At 45.6% G+C, this 25,939-nt stretch overlaps 1 protein-coding gene across 1 annotated transcript; it reads right to left on the bottom strand.

Annotated features, from left to right (window-relative positions):
* Positions 1–504: 504 nt before the first annotated feature.
* On the bottom strand, positions 505–24,678 carry ccdc24 (coiled-coil domain containing 24). The gene is made up of 8 exons (XM_036553887.1): positions 24,511–24,678; positions 19,637–19,803; positions 13,558–13,713; positions 11,268–11,372; positions 7,156–7,210; positions 3,581–3,644; positions 1,499–1,607; positions 505–1,042 (listed from the first exon to the last, which is right to left on the bottom strand). The coding sequence occupies exons 1-8, from the start codon at positions 24,676–24,678 to the stop codon at positions 505–507; spliced, it is 1,362 nt and encodes a 453-aa protein (XP_036409780.1).
* Positions 24,679–25,939: the final 1,261 nt, after the last annotated feature.

Genomic DNA, 25,939 nt, shown 5'->3' with positions numbered 1-25,939 from the left:
CACTGTGGACCCTTCAACAAATTCTCTTCAGCTGTTTCAGTGTTTCAGACAGGCATCCCTGTGACTATGAACATAGCCTTGATGCTTTCAGTCAGTAACAACCGATATGAATGGTGCTTTCTGTGTAGCTTTGTATCTTAAGCAGTACACGGCTCCTTCAGCTGCAGCCACCAACATGGCAACCCTTCTCCTCTCTGTCATAATGAGACCCAGGGGGGTCAGTGCTGTGGACCCCAGATTCAATACTTGTGGGTTCAATCTGACTTTGGTGAAGGAGCTGTGGTATAGCTTGGATGGTAGTGGCAGAGCCAGGAGCAGGAAGAGTAAGAAGAGACGACAGCATCTTTATCTCAGACCTGCTCTTTGGAATACTGCAGGACTTGTAGGGCTCGGGAGCTAATTAATTGGTGGCACTGCGGAGTAACATGTTAAAAAAAAGTCCATGTAGGATTAATTTAATTAATTCATTACTTACATCCACGCATCAAATGGTAGCCGCTGTGCTCAGGTGGGGCTGACCAGCGCCTCCTGTGGTAGACGGAGGCGTCTGGTGACAGACTGCCCTCTGGTGGCTGGTTTCTGCACTGTAGGTGGAGCAGGTATGAGTCTGGGGACAGTGACGTCATCGTGGGTGTGTGTGCGCTCGGGAGGGCGTGGCTGTGTGATGCAGCTGGTCACAGGGTGCTGGTAGACAGACTGTTTCACCAGGCTGGGGTTGGAATTTGACGTCCCATCTGCATCGGGACAGAAGCCGCCCCTGGGTACGGCATCCACCCCGTCGGAGTGAGGGCTGAGTCCAGCGTCTGTGCGGCAGCCCGGTCCTGCCGACATGGTGATCACCGATACTGCAAAGCCACCAGAAGGCAGAGTGTCTTTCTCCGGGAGAGGCGCTGGCCTGCTGGTGTCACTGTTCCTCCGCAGTGACTCGCTGCCGCAGCGGAGAGGAGACTCCTGGCAGAGGCGGGGGCTGCGCAGTGTAGAGCCGGGGGGGCGAGTCGTTCCTGCCGGGGGGGGACTCGGCAGAACCGGCATTCGGCAGAGTCTTCCGTGGAGAGGATCATCTTCTGACAACACGGGTGGGGACACCCCTCTTCCTCCACTTGCTGCAGTGAATGGTGTCTTTTCCACTGTCCTGAAAAGGCATGTCACATGCATAATCAACCCACAGATGCCATTTCATTTTATTCAGCCCTATCTCCTTATATGGGAAGTTCATGGTAATACCATCACACACTTTCAGTCTAACAAATGTTCTGTGTTACCTCTCAGCGAACACAAGTCTGTTACATTACAACACAGGGCTTTGTTCTCTTGTTATGAGTTCTATTGTTCTCTTGTTATGAGTTCAGAAACAGCTTGAACTTGGCTTTGGGTAGAGTCCCGTGGCTAGCCTCAAAAAGTCACAAAGCCATCATTTCACTTCCAGAACGGAGCAGAGAAACTCGTAAGGCCAGAATCCCAAACAGGAGAGCGGAGATGATGCTATGATGGAGCTCACCTGAGACCTCCCTGCACACTGCTCTTTGCGGGTGATGTGCCAGTGGGATGACAGTGCAGAGAGTCCTTTGCCAGGTCCATCTGAATGAGTTTCCTCTCTTCTTTCAGCTCTGCCAGCATGGAACAGGAGAATCATCAACCCGCATTTCCTGCGGAGTAAAACTCTTCTCCACCCTTAAATTCCCTTTAGTGCCACAACAAGCCCTTGCGGTTTCATTTGCTGGGGGAAAAACCCCCGTCAAATAGACAATTCTGACCCTCTTACCAATTACCTGTGTTGCTGAGTGGCGGCTTTCTCTGCCAGGATTGTCCCTCTAGATTACCGTTCTGGGTGCCTGACAAGCTTCTAATTTAATGGAATTAAGCGCCAAATGACTGTTGGCAGGAAGACAGCAGACGCGCCCCACATTTTGACAGCTGTGGATTAATCTTGTTTGCCAGTGAGGGGGACGAGGGGACACGCCCAGGATGGCTTGAATTAGACAAGGCTCCCGTGCCTGGAGATTGGCAGCTTTAACTGCACCCAGCAATGGGCTTGTCTCAAAATGGCACTGAGATATATTGCTTTGGGGAGGAGAGGCAGGCAGGAAAGACAGCGTCTTTTGTGAACAAGCAGCAGGGCCAATCTCCTGGGTGCTCACTGCTGTATAGCAATCCTTCTATCCGGCTGTTGGGCTGACACAATATTCAAGGCAACACGAAACAGCAATTACCTTGTAATTTATTGTAATTAAGCCAAGGACTGGATTTGGACAGACCTGAACATCCTACCATCACAACATCTTCACCACATGGTAACGTGTGTAATTTATCTTATTGGATTCGGATAAACTTGAACACGTTACGGTAATACTCTAACTGCACGGTTGGTTATTGTAAAGTAGCCTTGCACTGGATTTCAATAAATCTGAACCTCTTCTGGTCAAATCACCCTGACCCTTACTATGGTCACATGTTTCTGACTGGGATAAAGGGAAGCGTGAAAGGCACAGCAGTCGGCTCAGAGGACGGCACGGCTCCGTCAGCGCGCTCACATTACTCACCCGACTGGCCCTGCAGCTGGCAGCACAGCCTGCTAACAAGCCTCGGTTACGTAACGACGTGGCTCGCAGATGCCCTTATCCTGGCTGGCTTTCCGCAGCCCCTTCTGTAAGAGGCTATTTATAACCCATTTATAACCCATTTATGCAGCTGTATTTACACTGGAGCTGCTGAGCAGATGAGGCAAGGTTCCGTGCTGAAGGGCTCTGCAGCGGTGCCAGGCCCGGGCCCGGCCCGGCACCCCTGGGTCCACGTTACGCCGCTCCAAACCGTGCAGCACATGATGTCCGAAAGTGACACGTATATGCGTGGCGCGCACTGCTCAGCATGCATGCATGTGTCTGCGTATAGATTCCTCCTGTTTAACCTGAAAGCTCATTCCACATGCTGATTAAATGCTAATGGATCGTTTTAGTTTACTTGGTAGCGGTGCTTCTAGCTCTCTCAAACAGCATGTGCAATTCACACTGGAGTTGGATCATAATTTATGACTAGCGGGAGCTAATTGCGGCTCCTAGTCTGGATACAGTGTGTTTCCTACAAAAAATATTGCAAAACTCAAGAGGAAATAATGCATAACATATTCATGTAGGCTCTATCATATATTTCCCTTATGTGGCCACTAGGTGGCAATGGAAGACAATGTATTGGATAATTCTGCCACACTTCCAGACATCACCCTTCCTAAAGTTTTGCAGAAAGTCTTGGTTGCAGATTTAAATGGATATACCTGTCTGATACATCCCACAGGCATCACTGGGCACATGGACCTCATCTAGCCGTGCCCTTTATTACCTGACGAAATCTGCAACCACTCCTAAACCAATATCATGCTGTACAGAGGGTTTGGGTTTGTACTTGCACGTCTTCCTGGACTCGTGACCCTGGTTTTGTCCAGGATGACTTTCTCACAGGGGCCTGTGCTCATGGTCTCAGGTGTTTCTGTGCAGGTAAAACCCGATGATCACGGCCAGCCCCCACAGCCACTCGCCCATATGAGGCTGTCCCCGCCCATAGTCAGAGTCACAATGGCGGCTCTTACCCAGCACTGTCGGCTCCTGCACCGGGTCTTCGCCATGGTTACGGGACTTCCGCTCCACACACTCCTGAAACAGACCACAGATCGCAAGCACTTCAACGTACCAATACACTGCATTTTTTTAATGAAGTTTTTTTTTCCAGGGATAATGCCAAATTTTCGGGTGACCGCACAATGCAATTACCAACAGATTAGCCATGTGTGTTTTTCATTATCTCCAGCAGTTAAATAGCAAACATGGGCAATTTCCAAAAAAGTTTGTTTCCATTCATGTCTTCAAGGTGGTGCTGCAGGGGACAACTGGCTAAGCCACACGAGAGAACTACAGAAAGGAAAGATGTGGAGAGCACTGTCAGTAATGCTTGTTTTGAACTAAATGCAGATAATATGAATGATGGCAAAAAGGAAAGGAAATAATGTCCTGAGTGGCTCTACTAGCTTTGAACACAGGCTGTGCCTCATCATCCCATTGCTCTCAGTGAGGTAATGAGCCGATTGGGCGGCCTTCTGTAAACACTTCTGCCCCGGGGCACAGACTTTAAAAGCCAAAGTGCCACTGTTTCCACAGTTCCCATGTTCCATAACTACACTGCGCTGTTTACCGGTAAGCTGTTTAAGAGACCAGCAGCACTGTCTCCCCCCAAACAATAACCCCCCCCCCCCACCTTCTGTTAAAAATTTCTCAAGCCTTAACCATAACTCCGAGCAACAGGCACGTTATTGCTGGCAGACAGTCTAGGTCAGGCTTTTTTGGTCTCAGCGCTATGGACCGAACTGAAACCCAGTGAATGACTGTGGGTTATTCCACCCCTCCCACAGAGGGACCCTGTGCTGAGAGAGGGGTCTGTGAGGCCCGTCTGCTGGCGACAGCCCCCCCGCTATGTAGCAACCGAGCGTGGCGCGCGCTGAAGCCGGCTCATCACCTCGGCCTATGAAAAGCAAACAAACTGAAACAGAATGCTATCTGGTTACCGAGGAGCCTTTTCGTTTCAGACGCCAGGGCCGAGGTTCGGAGGGTATGGGCGGGCGGAATACCAGACCAGTAAACCACAACACTCAATGGGGCGTCGAAATGCAAACCCTGGACAGGAACTGTGTGGCAACAAGCAACGAACTCTCAATTGAAACCTCTCCGTAAAAGAACTCTCACTCTCGAAATAAACTGCTAACTGTTCAGTCAGTGTGGTGATGAAAGCCCGCCGTTGGCATCTCATAGACACTCGTCCGTCCACCTTTCATGCTGTGTGCTTTAAAGCTATGTAAGGGTCCACATTTAGCAGGTCTACATAGCTCCTTGGCTTGAGTTGAGAGATATTTCAGTAATTTCCTCATTACCCCAGACCGCCTGACTGCTATAATTGTTTCCTCTTTAAAACAGTAGGGTTGTATGGATGTGGCACATAGCTTTCCTGGCTCAGAAAACACGTCTCCCAAAAAGACTAATGAAATTCTAACTCTTTCCAGGCCAGGAAAATGGACATTAAAGCTAATACCTTTAATTGCAACATACCTGATCATTTCACATAAACACCATGCAGTCAATGATGCAAGAATTTCAGCTGAAGAACTTTCCCAGTCTTATTTATCTTGTACAGACCGTATGCTGTGACACAGAAACCTGTCCGGGAAAATGTTCAGAACAAGTGTGCCTTCATGAGACAGCCATTGCATGTCAGGACTTTTTCCAAGTAAGGATGCATGGTTGAAAGTAGCGTAACCACAGGCTTTGATTTATAAATGATAAAAACAGTTTCCATGATGAGTTGCGTCTCGGGGGAGCGTTTTTTTCACTCTGCAAACAGCGCAGCCTGCCACTCATACAGCTGAAAGACTCTTTTCCCTTCACCTCACCCTTTCCCAAAACCTCAGACTAGTTCACCAGTTAGGACAGAACATGGCATGCGTGTGTGTGTGTGTGTGTGTGTCTGTACGTGTGTATGTGTGCGCACATGTGTACGTCTCTGGCTGTGTCTGTGTATGCATGTGTGCACATGTATGTGTGGTGTGCGTGTGTGTGTGTCGGTGTAAGTGCGAGACAGAAAGAATGTTTTGTGTCTGTGCGTGTGTGTGTGTGTGCATATGTGTAAAAAAGAGGGAAAAAGTGTGTGTGTGTGTGTGTGTGTGTGTGTGTATAGTGTGTGTGTGTGTCTCCGTGGGAGTGCGAAGCTCCATCTGGTGTTGAGTGAAAGCCCTGTGTCAGTGTTCTTGGGTTTCCTCCCTCAGCAGATGTGAGATGGAGAGGCTGGGCTCGGTGTACAGTAGGGATTTGGAGATGCCCCGGGTGTTTGAAGGGAGATCAATCTCGCGCAATGCGCTTGGCGGCAGCGCTGGAAAACGTAAAACACATTGGACACAAAAACTTGAGGACTCAGAGGCCAAGTGTGGGCAGACGATCTGCGTGTGCACGGTCTTAACATGCACGGTCTGCATGTGCACAGGTCTACGCATGCATGTCTATGCATACACAGTCTATACATGTACTTTCTGCACCTGCCCAGGTCTGGAAAAGCATAGGTCTGTGAATACACAGTCTACACATACACACACAATCTGCATATACAGCTGAAAGAATACATCTGAGGGGACAGCAGTCCTTTGAGGGCTTTCTCTGGCAGATCACATGGAAAATAAATTCTCAGTAAGCTGCACGACGGTCAGCTTATTCAGCATTGAACACACCCTCCATGTGCTGCACATGGATGCTTTGGGCTCCTCCAACCTACCCCTGAGTAAGATCTTGAGCCCGGACCAAGATCATCTGAATCTGGGCTAAACTGATACGACAGACAGACATACAGACAGACGTCCAGATTTCTAAGTAAGAAATGAGCATACTGTATTCCTCCACTGGGCAAACTAACAAAAAGCACATGTCTCTCACAGTTCTTCCTTGGAAATTTGACTCTGATTTTAAGCAGAGTCCAATCGGTATCCAAAACTAAGACCCTGCATACTCAGCTCCAAGAACTCTTCTGATAGCCAAGTTTGCAACAGCAGGCGAAGATTTTCACAAACACCTCACCAGGGCAAATGGGGGAACAGCAGACCATCTATATGTGCCATATTATATACAGCATGTGGTTCCCAGACGTTTTAGCATCTAAATGCATTTCTGAGTAATTCAGGGCTTCAGGAGTCAGGAGGAGAGGATATTGGTTCTGAGGGTTGGCAGTCCAGCCTGCCTCTCTGCTTACGGGCCCTGAAGGAGAGAAAGGCCTAATTCTCTCCACGGAGCGCTCAGATGTCTCTCCAGCTATCTCCTTCACCCCACACAGCCCTCAGAGATCCATCAAACCCTGGGCCCGTCGCCTGCTTCCCCTCGAGGACTTCCAAAAACAGGCAGGAGAGTCTCGTCTTTCAGCATCTGGGGCAAGTTCAGGTCTCGCAGAGCACAGCCACTGAGGTGGCAGCGGTTATGGAACCACTGAGGGCCCGGTTTCGGCAGGAGGGGTTTCCTTTTCAAAGTCACAGACGGGCTGGTTCGAAGCTCACAGGAAAAGGGACGGATTTGCAAAGAGGGGGTGAGCCCCTGGAGAAATGTCCCTAAATGCTTTTTATGCAGTAGATGTGGGCCTTACCTGCAAAAACTGAATTTCTCTCTTCATAGCTTCACAATCTTCAGTCAGCACGGATCTGTTATTGAAGAGATAAAACATCAGTGTACTGTACGCTCCACACAGAAAGATCTCAGCCATATCAGTTATAAGTAAATGGAAAAATTATGAAAAATTGAATGAACAACTGGCACTTTATCATTTTCCTTTACTTCCCTTTGATTTTGTTATGATGTTTTCAAAATTATTCTGACAGGTATGAGTACAGAAGGTGAGTAATATTTGCAACCCTAACAGACTCTTGTCGGCTGTATAGGCTTGCCCTATCGCTAAAACCTCCACACTCACGTAGTACAAATGCAGTCCTCTCCATACACTAACACACATTCTGCCGGCTACTTCTCACAAGTCACACAGCTTGCCACAGCAGAGCGGGCACACCCTGGAGGATATGTGCTACTCTGACATACTCCACAGGAGGTGTCTGACAAATCGCAGGGTCCCTGACATTGGCAAGACAAGGACACCCTGGTCAACCTTACCCACCTACCCACCCCTATTCCCAGTGGATAAAAGTCACTGCTGTGGGTTCCTGTCCATTGTCACCACATTACGCAGCTGGGAGAGAACCTGGGCTGCAGAGCTCAGCTTGTGTTTAAAACTGGCTCCTTAACCAAAGAACCACATTGTGCATGTATGGAGAGCTAAGAGGTACTGTTCATAACCACACTAAAGAGTTACAACCAACTAAATTAAACACTAAGAACTAACCAACAAATCACTCACAGCTGTAAAGGACAGAAGATATTTTGGACGGTTTTTCCATTATTGTCTCACACATTCAGTTCTGTTCTACTTAAAAAAAACACAATGATAAAAAATGATAATATAAAAAATAAAAAATAATGATAATTAGAAACATGCACACGATTGCCCTTTACTCCATTTAAGAACCACAGATCGTACAGAGATGAATCATCCATATTTATGGGTCTGGTTCTGCCAAGATCAGAGATCACCTAAAGTGCAAAAAAAAACTACTAATAATAAAGCAGGTTGAAGGCTTTCATTCAGAGATTGTTAGGGAATCCACTGGGTATCTACCATACCAGCTAACTTCTTTGGGAGTCGGTTAAAGTATCAAAGCAGTGAGGAGAAAGATTGCCCTATTTCACAGTTATGTAACTATTGCCATCTCAAATCTTTTTTTTTTTTTTTTAACCCAAGGAATCTTTTACATATCCGGCAGGCTGTGTGCTGAAATCTGCTTTTCATTTTCTCACAATAGCTGCTTTTGTTCTGCGTGTGGGGGGGCGGGGGGCAGGGGGGGGCCAAGCCCTCCTTCCCCTCCCAGGCCCAGTATTTGCATTCCACCCCGGGCCTGGGCAGGAGGCTGCAGATACCCGCCAGTGGAGGAGCTGGCGGGGCAGGGGCAGGGGCAGGGGCAGGGGCAGGAGGGGTGGGGAGAGGGGAGCACATGTACAGAGGGGGGGCGGGCAGTGGGGGGGGGGGGGGGGGGGGGTGGCTGTGGAGCTGCAGAGAGGCTGAGAGTAAGGAAAGGTAAGTTGAGTGGAGGTAAGGACAGGAGGTATCTGAATGGAGTTGAGTATAAGGTAGGGGTAAAGAGGTAAGCAGAAAGTAGGCCAGTGGAGGTAAGGTGAATGGAGATATGTGTTAGGTAGGTGTACAGAGGTAAGGAAAGGATAGATGAGTGGAGGTAAGGTGAATGGAGTTAAGTGCAAGGTTGGGGTACAGAGGTTAGAAGCTGATGTTGAGGGAGGTTGGACAGGGTACCAGAATGGAGCAAAAAATAAGTCAGGGGAGGTAACGACAGGGTAGCAGCCAAGACAGGGGCAGGGTAATAGAGCTAAGGATGACGTAGGGGTACAGAGGTTAGGAGAGGATGGGTGAGTTGAGAATGGAGGTGAGGAGAGAAAAAGAAAAAACAGGTAAAGGGAGCAGGAATACAGACATATGGACAGTGTGAGGGTACAGAGGTAAAAGTAGACTGTAAACTGTAGTGAATCACAGAACTGTTTGTACAATCGAGAGGACGTGTCTGCTCTATGTTAACAGGCTGCCTGGAGGGTATGCCAGGCTCAGAGCCCTTGAGTATACATGTATTAATGTCCAGGAATGTGAGCAGGCGAGGGGATACCAAGCAGGACTCTTTCCTACAGCGTCTTACTCAGGCACTGATCAGGGATTCGCTGATTTTATTCGCTCTTGTAGCCCAAAGAAAACTCACAATACAGGAAATCACAAAATCATTTTAGTGTTAATCCAGACCCATAATGCACTACATTGACTCATTTTGAGCTGCTAGAAACAAAGCTTGTTCACTTACGACATCTGGAAATACAGAATACGTCAGTCTCAATGGAAAATGTTTGCTTTTAAAATAGCTCATAGCAAACTTTCTGCATCATTGAAATGCACATTTGGAATTCTGTTAAATGTTTAAAAGGTGTTTGAACAGTGTGAGAGGGTCCCTCACATTATGTCTGGCAACTGTTTAAATATAGTCATTTTCCATATCCCCTATACATTTTTAATAACTGGCTGCTGTGACTGGCACAAATAAAATATCTGAGACAACAACAATATTAAATGGCCATATTTTGAGTGTGTGATAATCAATCAAAGATAATTAACTATGCTCATCTACAGGTGTATAGTGGCTTCAAGGTGACCTGTAAGGTGACAGCTAATCTTTTTGTGAGTTCAGGATGGATCAATATCACTCATGGTGATAGGCGATCTTGTTAGAAATTATAATGACCCCAGTAAAATATACAAACATTTCTTCTGCTGTTTAAAAATGATATGTTTTTGAAAGAACAGCATCCTATTTCATAAATGGGATTTGCAGGGGCTCATTCTCACTTCCAGCCCTTTTTGCAGATACAAAGAGGAAATAAGGTGTAAGTTCCATTCGGGCTGGGAAACCCGGGATTTCCCAGGAGGAAACCTGAGGTTGAAGAATGGCAGATATTCAGGAACATGTGAATCTCTAGTGAGAATGTATTACTCCTGTCTCAGACACTCTGAACAAACGAGCCTTCCATGACTAAGCCTTCCTGCTATTTTACCATGCAAAGCCACCTGCTTCTTCCACATAATTTCACTTTATTGCACGGGATGCAAATAGCAACCTCTCACACAACAACTGGAAAAAAATGCAAACACATAACCCTCAGAAAAAAAAATGTACTGTCACCAACATCAACAGACTGTGGTGTGGCTATGGCTTGGCACCACATTCAAACTTTGATGAAAATTTAACATCAGATTGCGCCTGCAATCAAACCACAAAAACCTCCTGGAACAGCGCCCTGCTTAAGCCGTGAGGGCTCAGTCTGAAGGGAAACAGCAGTGAAAGGAATACCATCAGAACCGGGATGGAGAGCCCATGAAGTCAAACAGAGCCTTGTTCAATTAGGCCTGTAAATGGAAGAATCACAATGGTGATAATAACTGTGATAACTGTGATTTTATATTTTTATATATAATGTGACAGACATAGATGGATAGATAGACATACATACATACATAAGACAGACACAGACAAACAGATAAGACAGAGAGACAGATAGATCTAAAGCATGCAGTAAAATGTGACGGACAGTGGTATGGCTGCCGGGTGTGGACATATGGCTGAGATCAGCACGTGGGAAAACTGAACCAGGTGGGGAAAGAAACCATGGAAACCAAATGACTAGAATGATTCTACTCATTGAGCCGATTACCTGCAAGAGCCAGCAGACATATTGGACAGCATCTGAAGGAGGCATTCAATTCAAATGTAATTTAAATCTGTTCCATGTAATCATCTGTCTATGACAGAGGTTACTAGGAATCTGTGCCTTGTGTATACAGCCATGTAGGTGGCCAAATTGACTAGAATATTTAGTTGTAAATCATGCAACCACCAGAAACTATCAAGATACTGTGCCTTGAGGGATGCTCTGATGCATCATTTTCCTAAAATATCTACAGCACTTTTCCTTCAGAGTGGCTTTAGTCAGTTTGTGTAATGCGTATACCAGGAAACCTCAGATGAGAAAGAAAAAGTCCCCTGAGGCTACAGAGGAAAGCAGAGCGGGAGACTGTCACTGCAGACGGGAGGCACTCACTTCAGGTGGGCCACGACCTCGTCGATGTGCGTGACGTTCAGTTTGTGTTTCACGGCCTTGATGTCGTCCTCGCAGCTGGAGCCGGAGGAGAGTCTGGAGGAGGCCCTGCGGAGTGAAAAACGCTCTGCTGAGCAGCGCGGATCCCCGCGGCCGTTAGGTCGCCGAGAACAGCGTTTCACACCTCACACATGTGGCTAACACATAAGTTATCTGCGGCGCTTCGCGCGGGGCTGCGGTTACAGCGGCAGTGCGGGGACACTGCTGAGTGTCTGCTTGGGAGGTAGAGGAGGTCGACAGTAAAAGTGTCTGTGTCATGGGTCAACAGTCACAGCGCGGCCCCACTGAGGGAGAGTTTGGGTAACGGGGCTCGTAGGGTAATCGTTAATTCTCACTCTCATGGAATCCTGAGAGCCCAGGAACAATTCCGAAAAAAAAAAAACTTCAAGGGCAGATTTTAGGGGGTATTGTTCTGTGGAAAACAAATACTCCACTACCATAATTTTATGTAGCACAAATATTTGTGAGGGAAAGACAGGGAATCTTTTAAGCTGGATGTAACTATATATGAGGACAGTCACAAATAAACTGCTAAAGGCAAAACTTGCTCCACACGCATTTTGTGCGCCTTACCTGTGCGTACTCAGTTCTGTGGACTCCTTTTCTGAAGTGCACTGGGCCATTTGAGCCCTGGACTCTGGACCTCAGTTATGGGTTTAAATTGACCCAGTTCTACAGGAGGACCTGGGTGGGAAGGGTCTACTTTCACTTGACCCCATGGCAACAATATTCAACTGACAATGCTTCATAATTGTCAATGTGGCCCTCACAGTATTCCAGATAGGCCCCCATTATTTAACCCAGGTCTGGTTTGACTCCTCAATGACACAATGGTAGGTGTCTCAGTAGTTCCAGTGGGAATCTAGTTAAATGCGTCCCAGCGTGTTCAAGGTGTGAACCTGAAACTGATACACTGCCCCAGGCATGGGTGTCTGTTTCACAATAAACTTTAATCATGAAATAAAAACACTGTATTTCATACTGAGTCTCCCTTGTTTCATTACAAACAAACATGCATTGGGTGTTCCAGCCCCAGGTAACGTGCTGTCAGCATTAGCTGCCCTGTTTGAGAGTAATGAAGAATAAAATTAAAGACTACATTTTGGGAGCTCCTTGCTTGGTTCAGAAAAACATCCACAGGAGCTGAACTGGCAGACCTGTGGTTTGACACAGTAAAATGTTGTACGTGCAAAACTGCCAAATGTAACTGCTAAAGAGGACGGCACATTTTATCTGGTTTCATAAAACACGCGTCAGAGTCAGACCAGATACCTTCACCCCTCCATTGATGGAAAACGTTTCTGAACTTCAAGAAAGAAGGAGCTATATTTCATTTCATGGGAAATATTTACGATGAGGAGAATCTCCATCTGCTGAAAAGAAAAAAAAAAACTACAAAAAAAAACACAGATGTCCTTCCAGACACTACTGGTGTTATTCAGGAGAGAGCTGGGTTTTATTTCAGGGGGTGACCTGCTTCTTGTCACCAGCTAATACAATGAGCAGTGAAGAGGGGGATGTCATCAGGTATTAGTAATCTTTTCCTTTGATAAGCAGTGGCAAAGGTTACATCTGGTCCTCCACATACTGAAATAGTTGGCAGTTTTGAAATATCTCTAACCTAAATTTCCATTTATATCATAGATACTTTATCTTTGCCTTTTAAGTCACAGATGTTGGTCCACCTGAATATAACTGTAAGATCTACGTAAGTGATTTCATGTAGCTTAAAGAGTAGTTTAAAACCCCACCCAAACATTAAAAGTTGAAATGTTTTATGATATTTATTCAATACTGAAATGCACAATCACGTTTCTACTACATTATATAAGCCTGGAATCTTCTTAATAGGTTTTTTGCATTTCTCTGTTCATGCCAAAGAAAAGCCCTGGCCAAACATCAGGCAAGACCAAACATCATAAAGAGAAGGAAAAGGGTTGGGTTCTGGGCTTACACAATCATGCGTGTAAGCACTTGATACAAGTAATGGATTGCATTAATATTGTACCTTTCAAGGATCTGAATGTGCTTTAAAGTGGGTGGGGGTGGGGGAAGGACTCGGTGGAACCCCGTAATCTTTGCAATAAATACCATGGTGTGCATAATGACCATGGCATCCATTATGGGCTTAACATTTCACCCAAAATACAGATACCATAAAACTGATCCGGTTTTAATTTTTGACCAGGGCCCTCCTTTTAAAGAGATGGTGCGGGTTGGGAGCCAGACTGACCTCACTTCCTGTTGGCTTTGGGCAGACTGAGGCCTGCTGTAGTCTTCCTGCCCATTGGTTTGGCTGCTGCCGCCTTGCGTGCCGTCAGACTCGCCGCTGTGCATTGCGTAGCTTACCACCACAGGACTGTACTGAAACAGGGCCGCATTGCTGTCCCTGCAAAGACACACACACACACACACAGAAAGCCCAGGGTTTAGCGCGGCCAGGGACAAGGGGTCGTCACGGTGAAGGGGAGCACTCATGCCTACCCAGGCTGGCTCGGCCTCCGTGGCGTCACCGGAGGGTGGGGAAGCCAGAGAGGCGAGCCAGGATGAGTGCCAACAAACCTCCCCGGCCGAATCGGTCACCCCACCCCACCCCACCCCACCCCCGTCCCCCATCCAAAATCACAGAACCGTTCCCGCATTCTCTTCACTGAGGGACCACCTTTCAGGTTCTTTCTGCCGCTCCTGAAAGGACCCTGACAAAAGCGCTCTGTGAGGCTGAGGGGAGGAGGGTCTGCGAGCCCCCCCCGCCCCTGTGACGTCTGCCAGCGTGGAGAGCCGCGACTCAGAGGCGCTCACAAACGGGCCATTGTCTCTCCCCGCGGGGCCCAGCCCCTTGGCCCGGTCAGGAACTCTGCGCTAATGGCGGAGGCCCATGCGGAGGAGATGAAAGGGGCAGAGAGGGGCAGGCCGGAGGACAGGGGGTGGCACAGTAACCCTACCTTTCATCCTCAGCCAACCTCTCCGGCCCTGGACCCACGCTGGAACATTGGGGTGGAGAGTGCGCCCCAGCTGTGGGCTGGGTGAATCAGATAGGGGGTCTGCCAGAGTTCAAAAACTCCCAGTTCACCGCTCTTTCACCCTGCTGCCTGTTTGCGGGTTTGGTTTTGGGGGGTTTTTGTTTTCACATTACATTAGCAGCCAGGGAGACCCCCAAATACATCTGCACAGAATACTCACTCTCTTATTCACAGTACACTTTGGGGTCTCAGTAGTCATGCAATTACAGCCATCTTCACACTACAGTGCAGCATGCTCCTAACTTTGGAGACACGGTAGTGCAGAGACATATTCATGTAAAACAAACTTAGCATATGCTACTGTGTATCCAGCTCTAGGATTGTACTGTACTCTCACTGCTTGGGGCTTATAATGCCATTCTCAATCAGCTGTAGTTTATCAGGTCAAGCAATGTAGTTTTTGCACTAGCACAATATCAAATCTACCACTTTACAGAATTCAAAACTGGGTCATAGAGGGTCCAGTCCTCCTCCGGTGTTAGGTGAACTTTAGGTGACTCTTCTCATTGATGTCCTATCTGCTGGAACCCTTCTTTTTTTCAACACGCCGTTGGCTTCATTGTCCTGTAGCTGCTAAGAGTGGAGGCAGGCAAAGCTGCTGGCTTTCTCATAGACAACTGACCACTTGCTGGATTCAGAATCAGATTTTTGCGCAACCCACACCCATTCTAGCATCTGGCTCCCATCTAGCATTTAAGCATTTAAGCAAGTGTGATGTTTTTCAGCAAATTTTTTTTTTTCCTTTTCAAGCGTGATTGTGCAATTTTTCAGCGCAGCTATTTTAAAACTGATTTGCAACATGCAGATAATCTTACAAGTCAGACGTAGTATAATGAGCCGAAGCTACTTGACAGAATCTTCTACCTGTTGCCCTCCCAAACAGAACTGGCAACAAAAAAAAAAAAATCTATGAAAAATCTATGAAAGCGGAGTGTTACATGAGACCCCTCAGAGGAATGAAGACGTCCAGGCCACACAGATGAATTAATCTCTGCCCCTGGCATGCAGAGGGACATAGCTGTGGGCTAGCTCAAATACAGTGAAAGAGGAGGGTTGCGAATCGCATTACAGGGGGAGGGGGGAGGGGACAATGTGAGGAACAGGGGCACATTGTGAGTGCTTTTCAACCGCGGATCTCTGAGCAGCTTAACACGGCACACAGCTAAGGGAGGAGCCGTAAGCAGGCTCACAAAGGTGGCACAGAGGCCTGGAACATCAAAAACCAGAGCCTGCACACAGAAAAGGGCCGTTTGAATCACCTTCCCCCCCAGACGGATAAACTACGCATTTTTGCATTTGCATGGAGTTAAAGCTCGCTGCGTCTAGCTTGGGTTGCTGTGCTAGTTTTGTTCAGGGATTTAGGAAACTCTTCCAAGGCCTTTTTCCCAAGTTGCCAACTGCAGCTGCCCCATTCAGAGCTGGTTCCTTCTATAAGGGTATTCATCTTGCCCCCTTTTCATTATGGGATGCAGGTGCAGTTTCACTCTTAAACAAATCAAGAAGACAATAGCACCCAAGGAACACACACACACACATAGACAAGGAGGGGCGTGGTCAAAAGAGGGACAAAAGTTCAGCTGTTTGAAATCAATTTGTTTTCAAAGCGCTCAGAATTCCCAGTTCAATTTCCCCATTAGAAAAAGTTTTATACAGCGGCGTCGAGTCAACAGTTTCCTGGACCGGGAGCTGGGGGAGGGGGGTAGCCCAGACCTGGCCTGATATTAAAGGGAAATGATCCCGATTTTCCCCCAAAGCAGATCAGCTGAGTTACAGTAGGGTCCTAATTAGACGATCAAAGCAGGAAGGATAAAGCAGACTACACTCACTAACAAAGACCGAGTGTGTGCCTGCCAGCCATTGTAATGCAACGCAGTCAGTTCAAAGGAAGCATTTTGTTTTTGTGGACTGAACGTGTTGGAAGGGCACTAAGAGATTCTAGCAGCCTCTCTGATTTATAAACAACACGTGTGGCTGCATTATTTTACCCAGCGGTCTGACAGACTGAGCTCGGAAACCTGTGCTTTCTCTGAGCGCAAGAGCGAATGCAACGCTGGTGACAGATTGTTCGGCGTGCTCAAGGACAGAGCCTCCCTGTTTTGTAGCTTCGCACTGACTTTGAGTATCAGCTCAAAGAAAGCGCTGCTTCTTTCTGCAACATACAAAGTGTTCTCCCTTTAAATCAAGCTTTAATTAGCACACAATAGAATGAGCTGCACAAGTGTCAAAAAAAGAATTACAGTTCTGTGAATCTGTTGAAGAAAAGGCGCGACTAGAGGAACGCTTCCTATCGGAACTCAGGGACACAATAGCGAAAACTCTGAAAGGCTGCGGTTCAAATAGCCGAGGCAAAAAAAGGTGCTGAATTACTCCCACTTCAAAACGGAGCTTTGTCTAGCTTTCCGGTGTTGTCTTCCTCCTCCTAAAGAGAGGCACAAAACGCAATTAAAGCAGAACAATTGAGGAAGAGCTCGGCGTGCTTTGTAGCCTGCAGCAGTTGCTGAGAGATGACCACCCTCTCGCACAGATTAGGTCTATAGTACCTGTAAATAACTTTCTTTTGTGGAAGAAAAATGGGGCAACTGGGTGTTTTGTTGGGTCACTGCAAAAGGGGCCCCCCAAGAGCTCCTGACATCAGCAGTAAGACCATGGAGTTCCATTAGCCAGGCCTAACAGAAGCACAAAAACCTCAAACTAGGGATCTTTTAGAAAGGACTAAAAATCAATGTTGATTTCCGAGCTGAAAACGTTCAGAGAAGAGCCAGTATAAAAATCATGAGATCTAACTACACATTAAACTACACATAATTAGGTGGCCCTTCAGTGCGAGAGTTGCCTTCTATAGCTATCATACTGTCTATTTTTCTTTTCAAAATGGCTATTATGGCAACGTTGTTATTCCCAGCACTTCCTGGGTTAAATAAGCAGTCACGCTGCTCCACGCTTTCTGATTATGCCTTCTCTTCATTCGACATTAGCACGAGGCTGTAACCTGCAAAGACAAGAGCTTCCTGCACGAAATCATGGCCTCTGAACACAATGTGGAGCTGAACCCCATAGCTGCAACTCTCGCAAGCAAACGCCGTTCCACAATGCCAAACGCTGAGCTCAGTCAAGACAAAATAATAATTAGCGGACCATGCAGGGTGCAATTTAATCAAAGCGAAAAGCGGTTTGGCCTTAACTCGCACTAGCGAAGGTGGGGTGGGGTTCGCTTCCCTTACTTATACACCATTTTTTTATATTTGCAGTCATCTAAAGTGTTTTTCCATCTCTTGAAAATATATAACCCACAGAGTATAACTTGCTTGGTGCGGTTCCGCTAAACCAGTATAGAACTTGGCATGTTTGCGAATTCTTTTTATGTGCTCTCTACATTAAAGGGCACAGCGTCAGAAATAACCTCCCTGATGGGGTGCTTCATGCGTTACTGCAGTGATAGCCGCTGGTTGTGACAGTGCGGTTGGACTCCAGATATCGATGTCAGCTCGTGCTGCGGACCGTGCTCACACCACGCCTGTCATGTACAGCTCTGTGGTACTTTTTCCTACATCAGTACGTTTCCGCTGTGTGTGCGTGACAGTCATCGGTCAAAGCAGCCACTGCTTACGAAAGGGTCTGTTTCTGTCTTTTCCTTTAAAAGGCAAAGGTCGTGACCCCTCAGGCTGCCCGTGACAGGCGACAATGACATCAGCACATTCATCATCCGTGTCAATGAAAGACAGAGAGGCTCATGGGAAGTCGTCAGCAGCGGGGAAGAGGATTCTCAGTGTGACATCTAAACACTGAAGTGACAGCATATTAACCTCAGACCTGCAAATCTTTCCTGTATCCCCTTTTAAATCTGACATTTGTGAGATGTGATTTTTTTGAAAGAGGGAATGCCAGCTTTTTTTGGACACAAAACCTTGGAGCAGATTTTTCGAGTACACGTCTTTTTCAGAGCCCCAGACATCATTCTCATAAATACTGACCTTGATTCCAGGATCAAAACAGAGATTTTAGACAGGCCTACGTGTGGATGTGAAAGATATGAGACAACACAGACTATAAAACCAGGAATCGAATTGCATTGCCACGCTGCTCATGTCAAGAGTAATTATCTATCTAGGGGAATCGAGTATCAGCTTGAACTGTGGCTGAACTAAGTACAGCCGTTTTCCCATTCATGCTGGGTATAGAAGGCCTGTTCAACCATTAGGGCTATCACTGCATCTTGGATCTCATGACTCCCTCTGAAGAGTCCAGTAAGTTTGTGAGTTCCGTTTGGAAACCCCTGACTCAGAATACACAGTGAAAGGCAAAAAATCTGGAGAAAATTATTTCCACAGCCTGAAATGTCCTGTAAAATATGAAATGATGTCATTTTTTCCATTTTAAGAAATTATAAAAATTATTGCTCAAGAAAATGTATCACTGTCAATTGAAGCTATTACTTATATTCAGGAAAATGGGGTTAACGTAGGTTTTATTTTGTCGTAACAAACAAATTACCTTCCTTCAGGCCTGGTAAAGTACTGCGATCAAACTATTTCCCGGCTGTGAATAAGAATGGCTTAACTGAATGCGACTGCCCACACGAGTCAAAACGCAGTCGACGCAGAGAGGGGGACCGCACTACAGAGGCCGAATACAGTGTGAGAGCTGCGGACAACTTCACTCGCAGCGCGAGGATTGCAAAACACCCTGCCATCGGTCCGTTCCCACAACCTAAGTAACAGAAACCTCTCCATTCCAGCCGGCATTAGAGTGGAAAATCCTGCCGGAGGCTTTAAGGCAGCACTGAGCAGCCCCTGAATGCAGCCCTAACCTTAATCCTGCAGGGGAAGTAGGCTAACACACAAATAAGAGGTTTGGGAGCGTGGTGGGTCATTACGAAGATGGAGAGTGTAGTTAAGAAAGGGAACAGAAAGCAGCAAGTGTGACATGACAGCGGGGAGCCAAACGAATCCTTTCTCCATTAGGAAATTCCAGTTAGGTTTCAAAAGAACGCAGTTCTTTTTTAAGTCACGGTTAGGTACTGACTGTGTTTGTTTAATAAACTGGCGCTGAACGTTCTGCACCATGTTCTTTTCTTTGCCTCTTTTTGAATATTCCGTGCCTTTGATTTACAGTCGTGTTCAGGAAATGCAGAAGGTCTTGCTAGCTGTACTAATGCCAAATCATGTCATAATGTCCTCACAAAATTCCACACACATTGTGGAAACAGTACTGTGCTGCAACAGCAGTAACACACAAATGCAATGTTACAGTACTGTAGCATTTGTGTGTTAGCAGGACGCGCAACCTCCTCACCTGCCCTCTCTGGCCGCTCTCTCTCGCACCGTGAGCAACAGCAGCCGGATCTCCGCCTTCAGCAGCTCTTTGACCACGGGGGGGTCGGCCAGGGTGGCCCGGGGGGGTTTGGGGGTACCGCCCCGTTTACAGCAAACCTCCCTCCAGATCTGCACCCACATCTCCACCTGCAGAACACCAGCACGGGGAATCATTGAGTCAATTCACACGGCAAATTCAGCAGATATGTACCTGTCAGTGCTGCAAAGTAGAGCGGCCTGTGCTTATTACAACTGGTAACTGCAGTCTCTCATTACATTACATTACATTACATTTTACATTTACATTTATTTATTTAGCAGCATTACATCCATTTAACAGATGTTCTTATCCAGAGCGACTTCCAGCACAATAAAACATAAGTGTATCCATTCAATTTAAACGAGCAGCAGTGTCAGACCAGGCTAACAACACACCCAGACCACTGACTGTGAGCATAAAATTATTCAAGCCCTACCACAAGTTAACTTGTGCAATCTGACAGAAGCCAAGTATACTACGATACAACAGTCCCTAGAACACAGAATCTAAAATACATCACAATACTACATGTAATGTAAGAGGTATCGGTTGTTAGGGGGTGGGGATTGAAGTGAAACTGCAATGCAGTCTGAAGAGGTGGGTCTCTTCAGCGCTTCCGCTATCAAAACTGGCAGATTTGATATTACATTACATTATTGCATGTAGCAGATGCTCTTATCCAGAGTGACCTACGTAAGTTAGTTTTTACATGACTGAGGTAATTCTGGGTTAAGTACCTTGCCCAAGGGTACAGCGGCAGTGCCCAGTGGGGAATCGAACTTGTCATTAAGCCTTTGGTCAGCTATACGTGCCAAACTGTATGGCTGGACGTTTTTTTCCCTATAGCCTACTGTGTTCTCCCTTTCTAAACACTACCTTCCGGGAACCAGCAATTTTAGTGTCTGCTGTAAAACCCACAGATCCTATAAGAGCCATCGGCAGTCAGAGGAAAACTGGAGCGTACAGTCACGGCGAGCATATGTGCACCGCGCAGTAGAGTAGATCTGGACTCCATTAGTGCTGTCTGCACCTGAGCAGCTGCCGTTAATTTTTTTTTTCTTCTGCTTTCGCGGCAAGGCCCTGAAATACACTTCAAAGCATGCAGCTGTCCGGGGAGAACATTAAACCCAGTCCTGATGTATTTTGATCCTGCGGTGTCTTCGCGAAACCGCCCCGACACTCCGGCTGAACGCTCCGCTTAACTCAGGCCAGCTGCGCGTCACTCTCAGACTCCTAATTCCCACTGCACTGCGCTCAGGTGTGCCCGACGCGCCGCTGCTGTCTTGGTAAGCAGCGAGGCGTTCACCCTTTTATTTGTCACGGATGAAAAGCTCTCCCAGCGACGGGGCACGAAGCTCTGGTGGACAGGGGATATTGCTGAAAGATTCAGAAATACGGCTGTCATATCTCGTATATGTCCTAAAAATACATTTTCCCAAATACATGCAGTAAAATTAATGTGCTGCAGAAAAATATTGAGGGCGCACGCAATATTTTTAAGGTTGACATTTTTCAGTTAGTCTTCACCTGAACTCGCTGTTACATTTTGAGAAATTAAGGATTTTGCAAAACATGTCTTTCGTGTGCACAGAAACGTGAAAATGAAGTGTGCGCTTCTCTACAGCAGTCATTCATCACAGCTTGTTGCCGCACCTTAGATTTCATTTTTCGTGGAAATACATTGGCATTCTCCTCTCAGCAAAGACTCTCCTGCTCAGAAAAGCCATTCATTGCATGAAGTGTCATAGTCTTTCTAAACCTGCAAGGCACAACCAACATGGTGCACATGAGTGCGCAAACAACCTTTTACCCAGTGAAGACGCACAACTGTACAGGGTTTGGCTGAGATCCAAGACCACGCCAATGGCCTCATATCCTGTCTTAGACTTGAAAGGAGATAAAATATTTTCTCTAATGCGGTTGGCTGAAGGTCGTGACCCTGACGGGGGGAGGGGGGTGGCTCGTCTGTGTAAATGTACTGTATGTCTACCACTGTTCTGATCTGGGCCGGCGGGGTAGAATGGCTGGGCCAGTGAACTGAATGGGGAATTGTGCTTTCTTTCACTGCTTACTGACAATCCTAAGCCCTTCCTGGATATGGAAAGAGCATTAAACCATAGCGTGGACAAATATGTTTGTGTGACACTTAAAAGTAGGTAATGCTATATGTTTGTAATAGTCTTATCGACAAGGGGTGGATTGGGTTTCTTAATGGCATGCTTGCTCCCTGACCTGCTAAGCTAATTTGAGGCCCTCTGTCCTTCTTAAGTCCATTGCTGAAACAAAGTCTTTCCTCTTGCAATCCGGTTGAAATGCCTTATTTCTCCCATAGAAAATTGTATTGATCACCTGGAAAGGACCAGAGCAATGCTTTGCTAAATTTGGTACTCATGCACCTGTTATTTACCAACATTTACAGACAATTTCTAAGGCAGGGGGTCTATGTTTTTAACATGCTAATGACTTAGGTTATGAAATAATACGATTTAAATTTTCAAGTAGAAATGAATAATTTTGGTTTTCAGTGTGAGGCAAATTCCTTGACAGTTACATCATCTATCCTCATTTAGCCTTTAGCAGGAGGGGCCCAACTGCCCCCTGAGAGCCGCACAGCTCTCCTTTAAATCCTTGCCTTACACCATGTCTGCACATCGAGTTACTATGTGGAAATCTCCCTTTTCTTGCCAGTGTTTATTTTAAGCTCATTTATGTTGTGGCAGATTCAGTTTGCAAAGTTAAGATGAATGTGTGGAAACTGCTGTCCAAAAGGTTTTTTTCTTTTCAGGTTTTTCATGCTGTGAACTATAAACTTTACTTGACTGAAGCATTAGTTTCTCTTTGGCTTGGCTGATTAAGTGTTACCAGTGAAACTGGTTGATATAAAAGAGCGAGACATAGTTTTTGATACAGGGGCCATGAGGCACAGTATATGTTGACCAATGTAACGTTATAGTCACAAGGGGAGAGAGGAGATTTGCTGTTTTAAACAAACTTTTTTCCCACTGAGAAAAGACTTTATATTAATTTAACTTTCCATTCCAAACATTCAAGCTACCTGTATAAATGTATCACTGGGATTTATAACTCATAGCTGAGATCGTGTGACATGCCTATATATCCTGTGATTTATTTTCAGGCTAAAGTTCCACAGGTTTTTTTCTAATTTGGCCCTGAGTCTGTGCTCTAGACAACTCAGCTGAGATTTTCAATGAAGACACTTTATGAAAGGTTAAGGAAAGAACGGTACAGCTTTCCTGAAATCAACACAAAAGCACACAGCTGTTCTGAACAGCCAAACATTTGGTTAAAACCTGAATTAGTTTCATTTTACAGGGGCTGTGAGAAGAGCTTGACTCGTAGCTGGATGGTTTTACATTTGTATCCCATGTTTGGGTTTACTGTCCTCTCCTCAAGCAAGGCATTTAAGTTGACTTTGGTAGATGCTAAACCAGACAAAATGCAACATGGAAACTGCGTTATGTTTAGGATACCCTGCACAACTGCATCTGCTGAAGGGATGCATACATCCTTCCCAGATGGATAACTATGTGAACAAAAAGTACACGATAAAACATAACTAAATGTCCACTTGAAATGTATTAAAAACGTAGAGTTACAAATGCTGAATATGTAAAAGAGTCATAACCAAAGTCGTCAAGAAAGTGCCAGCACATAAATTTTTCATAGCCACCACTATCAGCTATGACAGTCTTTTGATTCGCCAAATCTTTTTAAATACCCACTAGTGCTGACACCACTCTATAGTGGGTTATTGTAAAGCACGTAGCACTGACAAGTATTTGGCTAAACATATTTTAAGAAACTTTCAAAACTTTTCATAATACCCAACAAACGGGAAATTATACATTTACCATTATACTGTATTTTAAATTATTTAGCCATGAGGTCACGCTCCATAGATTGCTAATTAAATATACCTCTGAAAAACAAGGCTTTGAATATATCAGACTTTTTGTAAATATTTATTACCAGCTAAAAAAAATTCCTTGGAGCAAGAATACTGAACAACAAATATGCTTGTGAGGCGAGGGGTCTACAGACATTTCTCAGTGTCTTGAGCTATGCTTGAATGGCTATAAATATGGCAATGAGAATGATGTAAGGTATTTGCCCCTGACAAATACAGTTACTTTATTTGACATAAAAACATAGCCTCCAGAACTGAGGGAATTTTTTTCCGCCCTTGGTTTCCTTGGCCAGATGTCCAGTAATTCCAGATACATGCTTCCAAAGTAAACATTTCTGCTAACTTAGCAACTTAAGACTGTGGCTTCATGCCAGGCAACCCACTTCTCAAATTCCTCAAAACCAGACCAGCTGGAAATGAAATGGAATAGCACTTAAAGGTAGAAGGAATTACTTATGATACATCTTTATTAGCACCACATTGTAACGTGGTCTCTATATTTCTTGATGGGTTTTCCCCAAACCAAAGCAAAACTTCACAAAACAACCTTGTAAAATACTTCAGGTTAGGTCTCCCTCCAGGGAACAAGGTTTATTTTTTTCCAAACAAAAGGTATATTTCCTCTTCATCTGAGCTACAGTCTGCAGTATCTTTACCAAGCATGGCATTTTCATCAAATTGCCCAACATGCAGTTAGGTACCTAATCAATCCAATTTTTGCTGATGTGTGTAAAAGTATAATGTAGTTTGCAGATCTGAAACACATCCTGGGTTCCACGAGAGAGCAATAAAACGAAGCAGATGGGAATGATATTATGGTACATTAAAAATAAAAATGGAATTCAATGCCTCTTCTGTTATGGCGAAATCTTCCTGTCTCTCTTACCTCCGAGTACGTCTCTGTGCACAAGTCAACCAACGCACCCCCGAGGACTTCCCTGATCTCTGGGAGTTCCGACGTTGGGACATGCTCTTTCACAAGACACCACGCTGACGGTGTGAGTTCATAACTCTCCACCAAGTCCCTATTCGCATCATCGAGTTGATAAGCCATTCACTCGCTTGTCGGCCAGTCTCCCCCTCAGACAGCGGGGGAGACCGTGAACTGAAATTCAGAAACAATCAGTAACTAGAAAGCTAAAACACCTGTATAGCTAGCCAGCTAATCAACGATTTACTCTTAACAATAACGTCAACTAACAGTTAAGTCTTGCAGAAGAATTAGCAACTGTTATATACCTTTGCAGTTATGAAATAAGACGTAACGTTACTGTATAGGACAATACGGCAAGTAGTAATAAAGTCAGCAAGCTCAAATGGATGTATACATAAACTAATTTAATATCTGGAATGCGCAGCTAACACTATTGTTTTATTACAGAAAGTCGTTTCTCACCTGTATTTTCAGTGCCAGAGTTGTTTCCTGTATCCAGTGTAAACATTCTCGTTTCTAGGAAGAAAACATCGCGAGATTACAACGACCAGTTGCAGAGGCTACTGTCGTTGGCTCGTTAATTAAAAGCATTCTGTGACCTATCCCATAGAGATAAAATACTTTTATAATAACAAAATGGTACTTGATTTGAGTAAAAATGTATAATGATACGATGATAACGCATAGTTTTAAATCACAGTTCGTTAGCTACGTAGCTATATTATTGGTCAAAATTGGGCTAGATTTGGTCAAATTTCTGATTTTACTGCCTAAATCAACATCTCTGTTCTATTGCTCCACTATCACTATTATGTGAAAATCTTTATCGTGGGAAACGGTGAGTTTTGCACCTTAATTCTGAAATAATTATAATAACCAATGGAGAGACTGTATCTGATCTTATTTGTAGTAGTGACGGTAATATTGTCGTGGTTTTAAGTTGGCAAAACATTGACATTGCCAGTTCTAAATCAAGAAAACACGTAGCTAACCATTAACATAATTTGGGGTGTGGGTGCAGAACTAAGTCAAACTGCTCAGAAGACTCTGGACAACACTACCCACACAAACACAAAACCAGTGCTTTTTAGGAAACCCGAGTTGGCCGGTGAAGGCGGCCGTGGGTTTGGATCGCTGGTTTGAGCAGGCTGTCACGTGTGAATTGAAATGTAACCCTAGAGGCGTAAAAAAAACTTTAGCTACCAGCTTCCCTCACATTCGATGTTACCTGCCCGACTTCTCCGCTGCAGCGTGCAAGAAACAGAGGAACTACAATGTCAGTGATTACATAGGCTAAGTAAACTTAAAATTTGTGGTTTGAAGATTGCAAAGAGAAGACAACAAACGTTGTGAGATGTAGTTGCGCATTTGGAGTTATTCA

This window comes from Megalops cyprinoides, chromosome 20, assembly GCF_013368585.1.
Source record: "Megalops cyprinoides isolate fMegCyp1 chromosome 20, fMegCyp1.pri, whole genome shotgun sequence".
Lineage (NCBI taxonomy): Eukaryota > Metazoa > Chordata > Actinopteri > Elopiformes > Megalopidae > Megalops > Megalops cyprinoides.
Note: the sequence above shows the minus strand (reverse complement) of the source record. Positions and strands in the feature narration are given on the sequence as shown.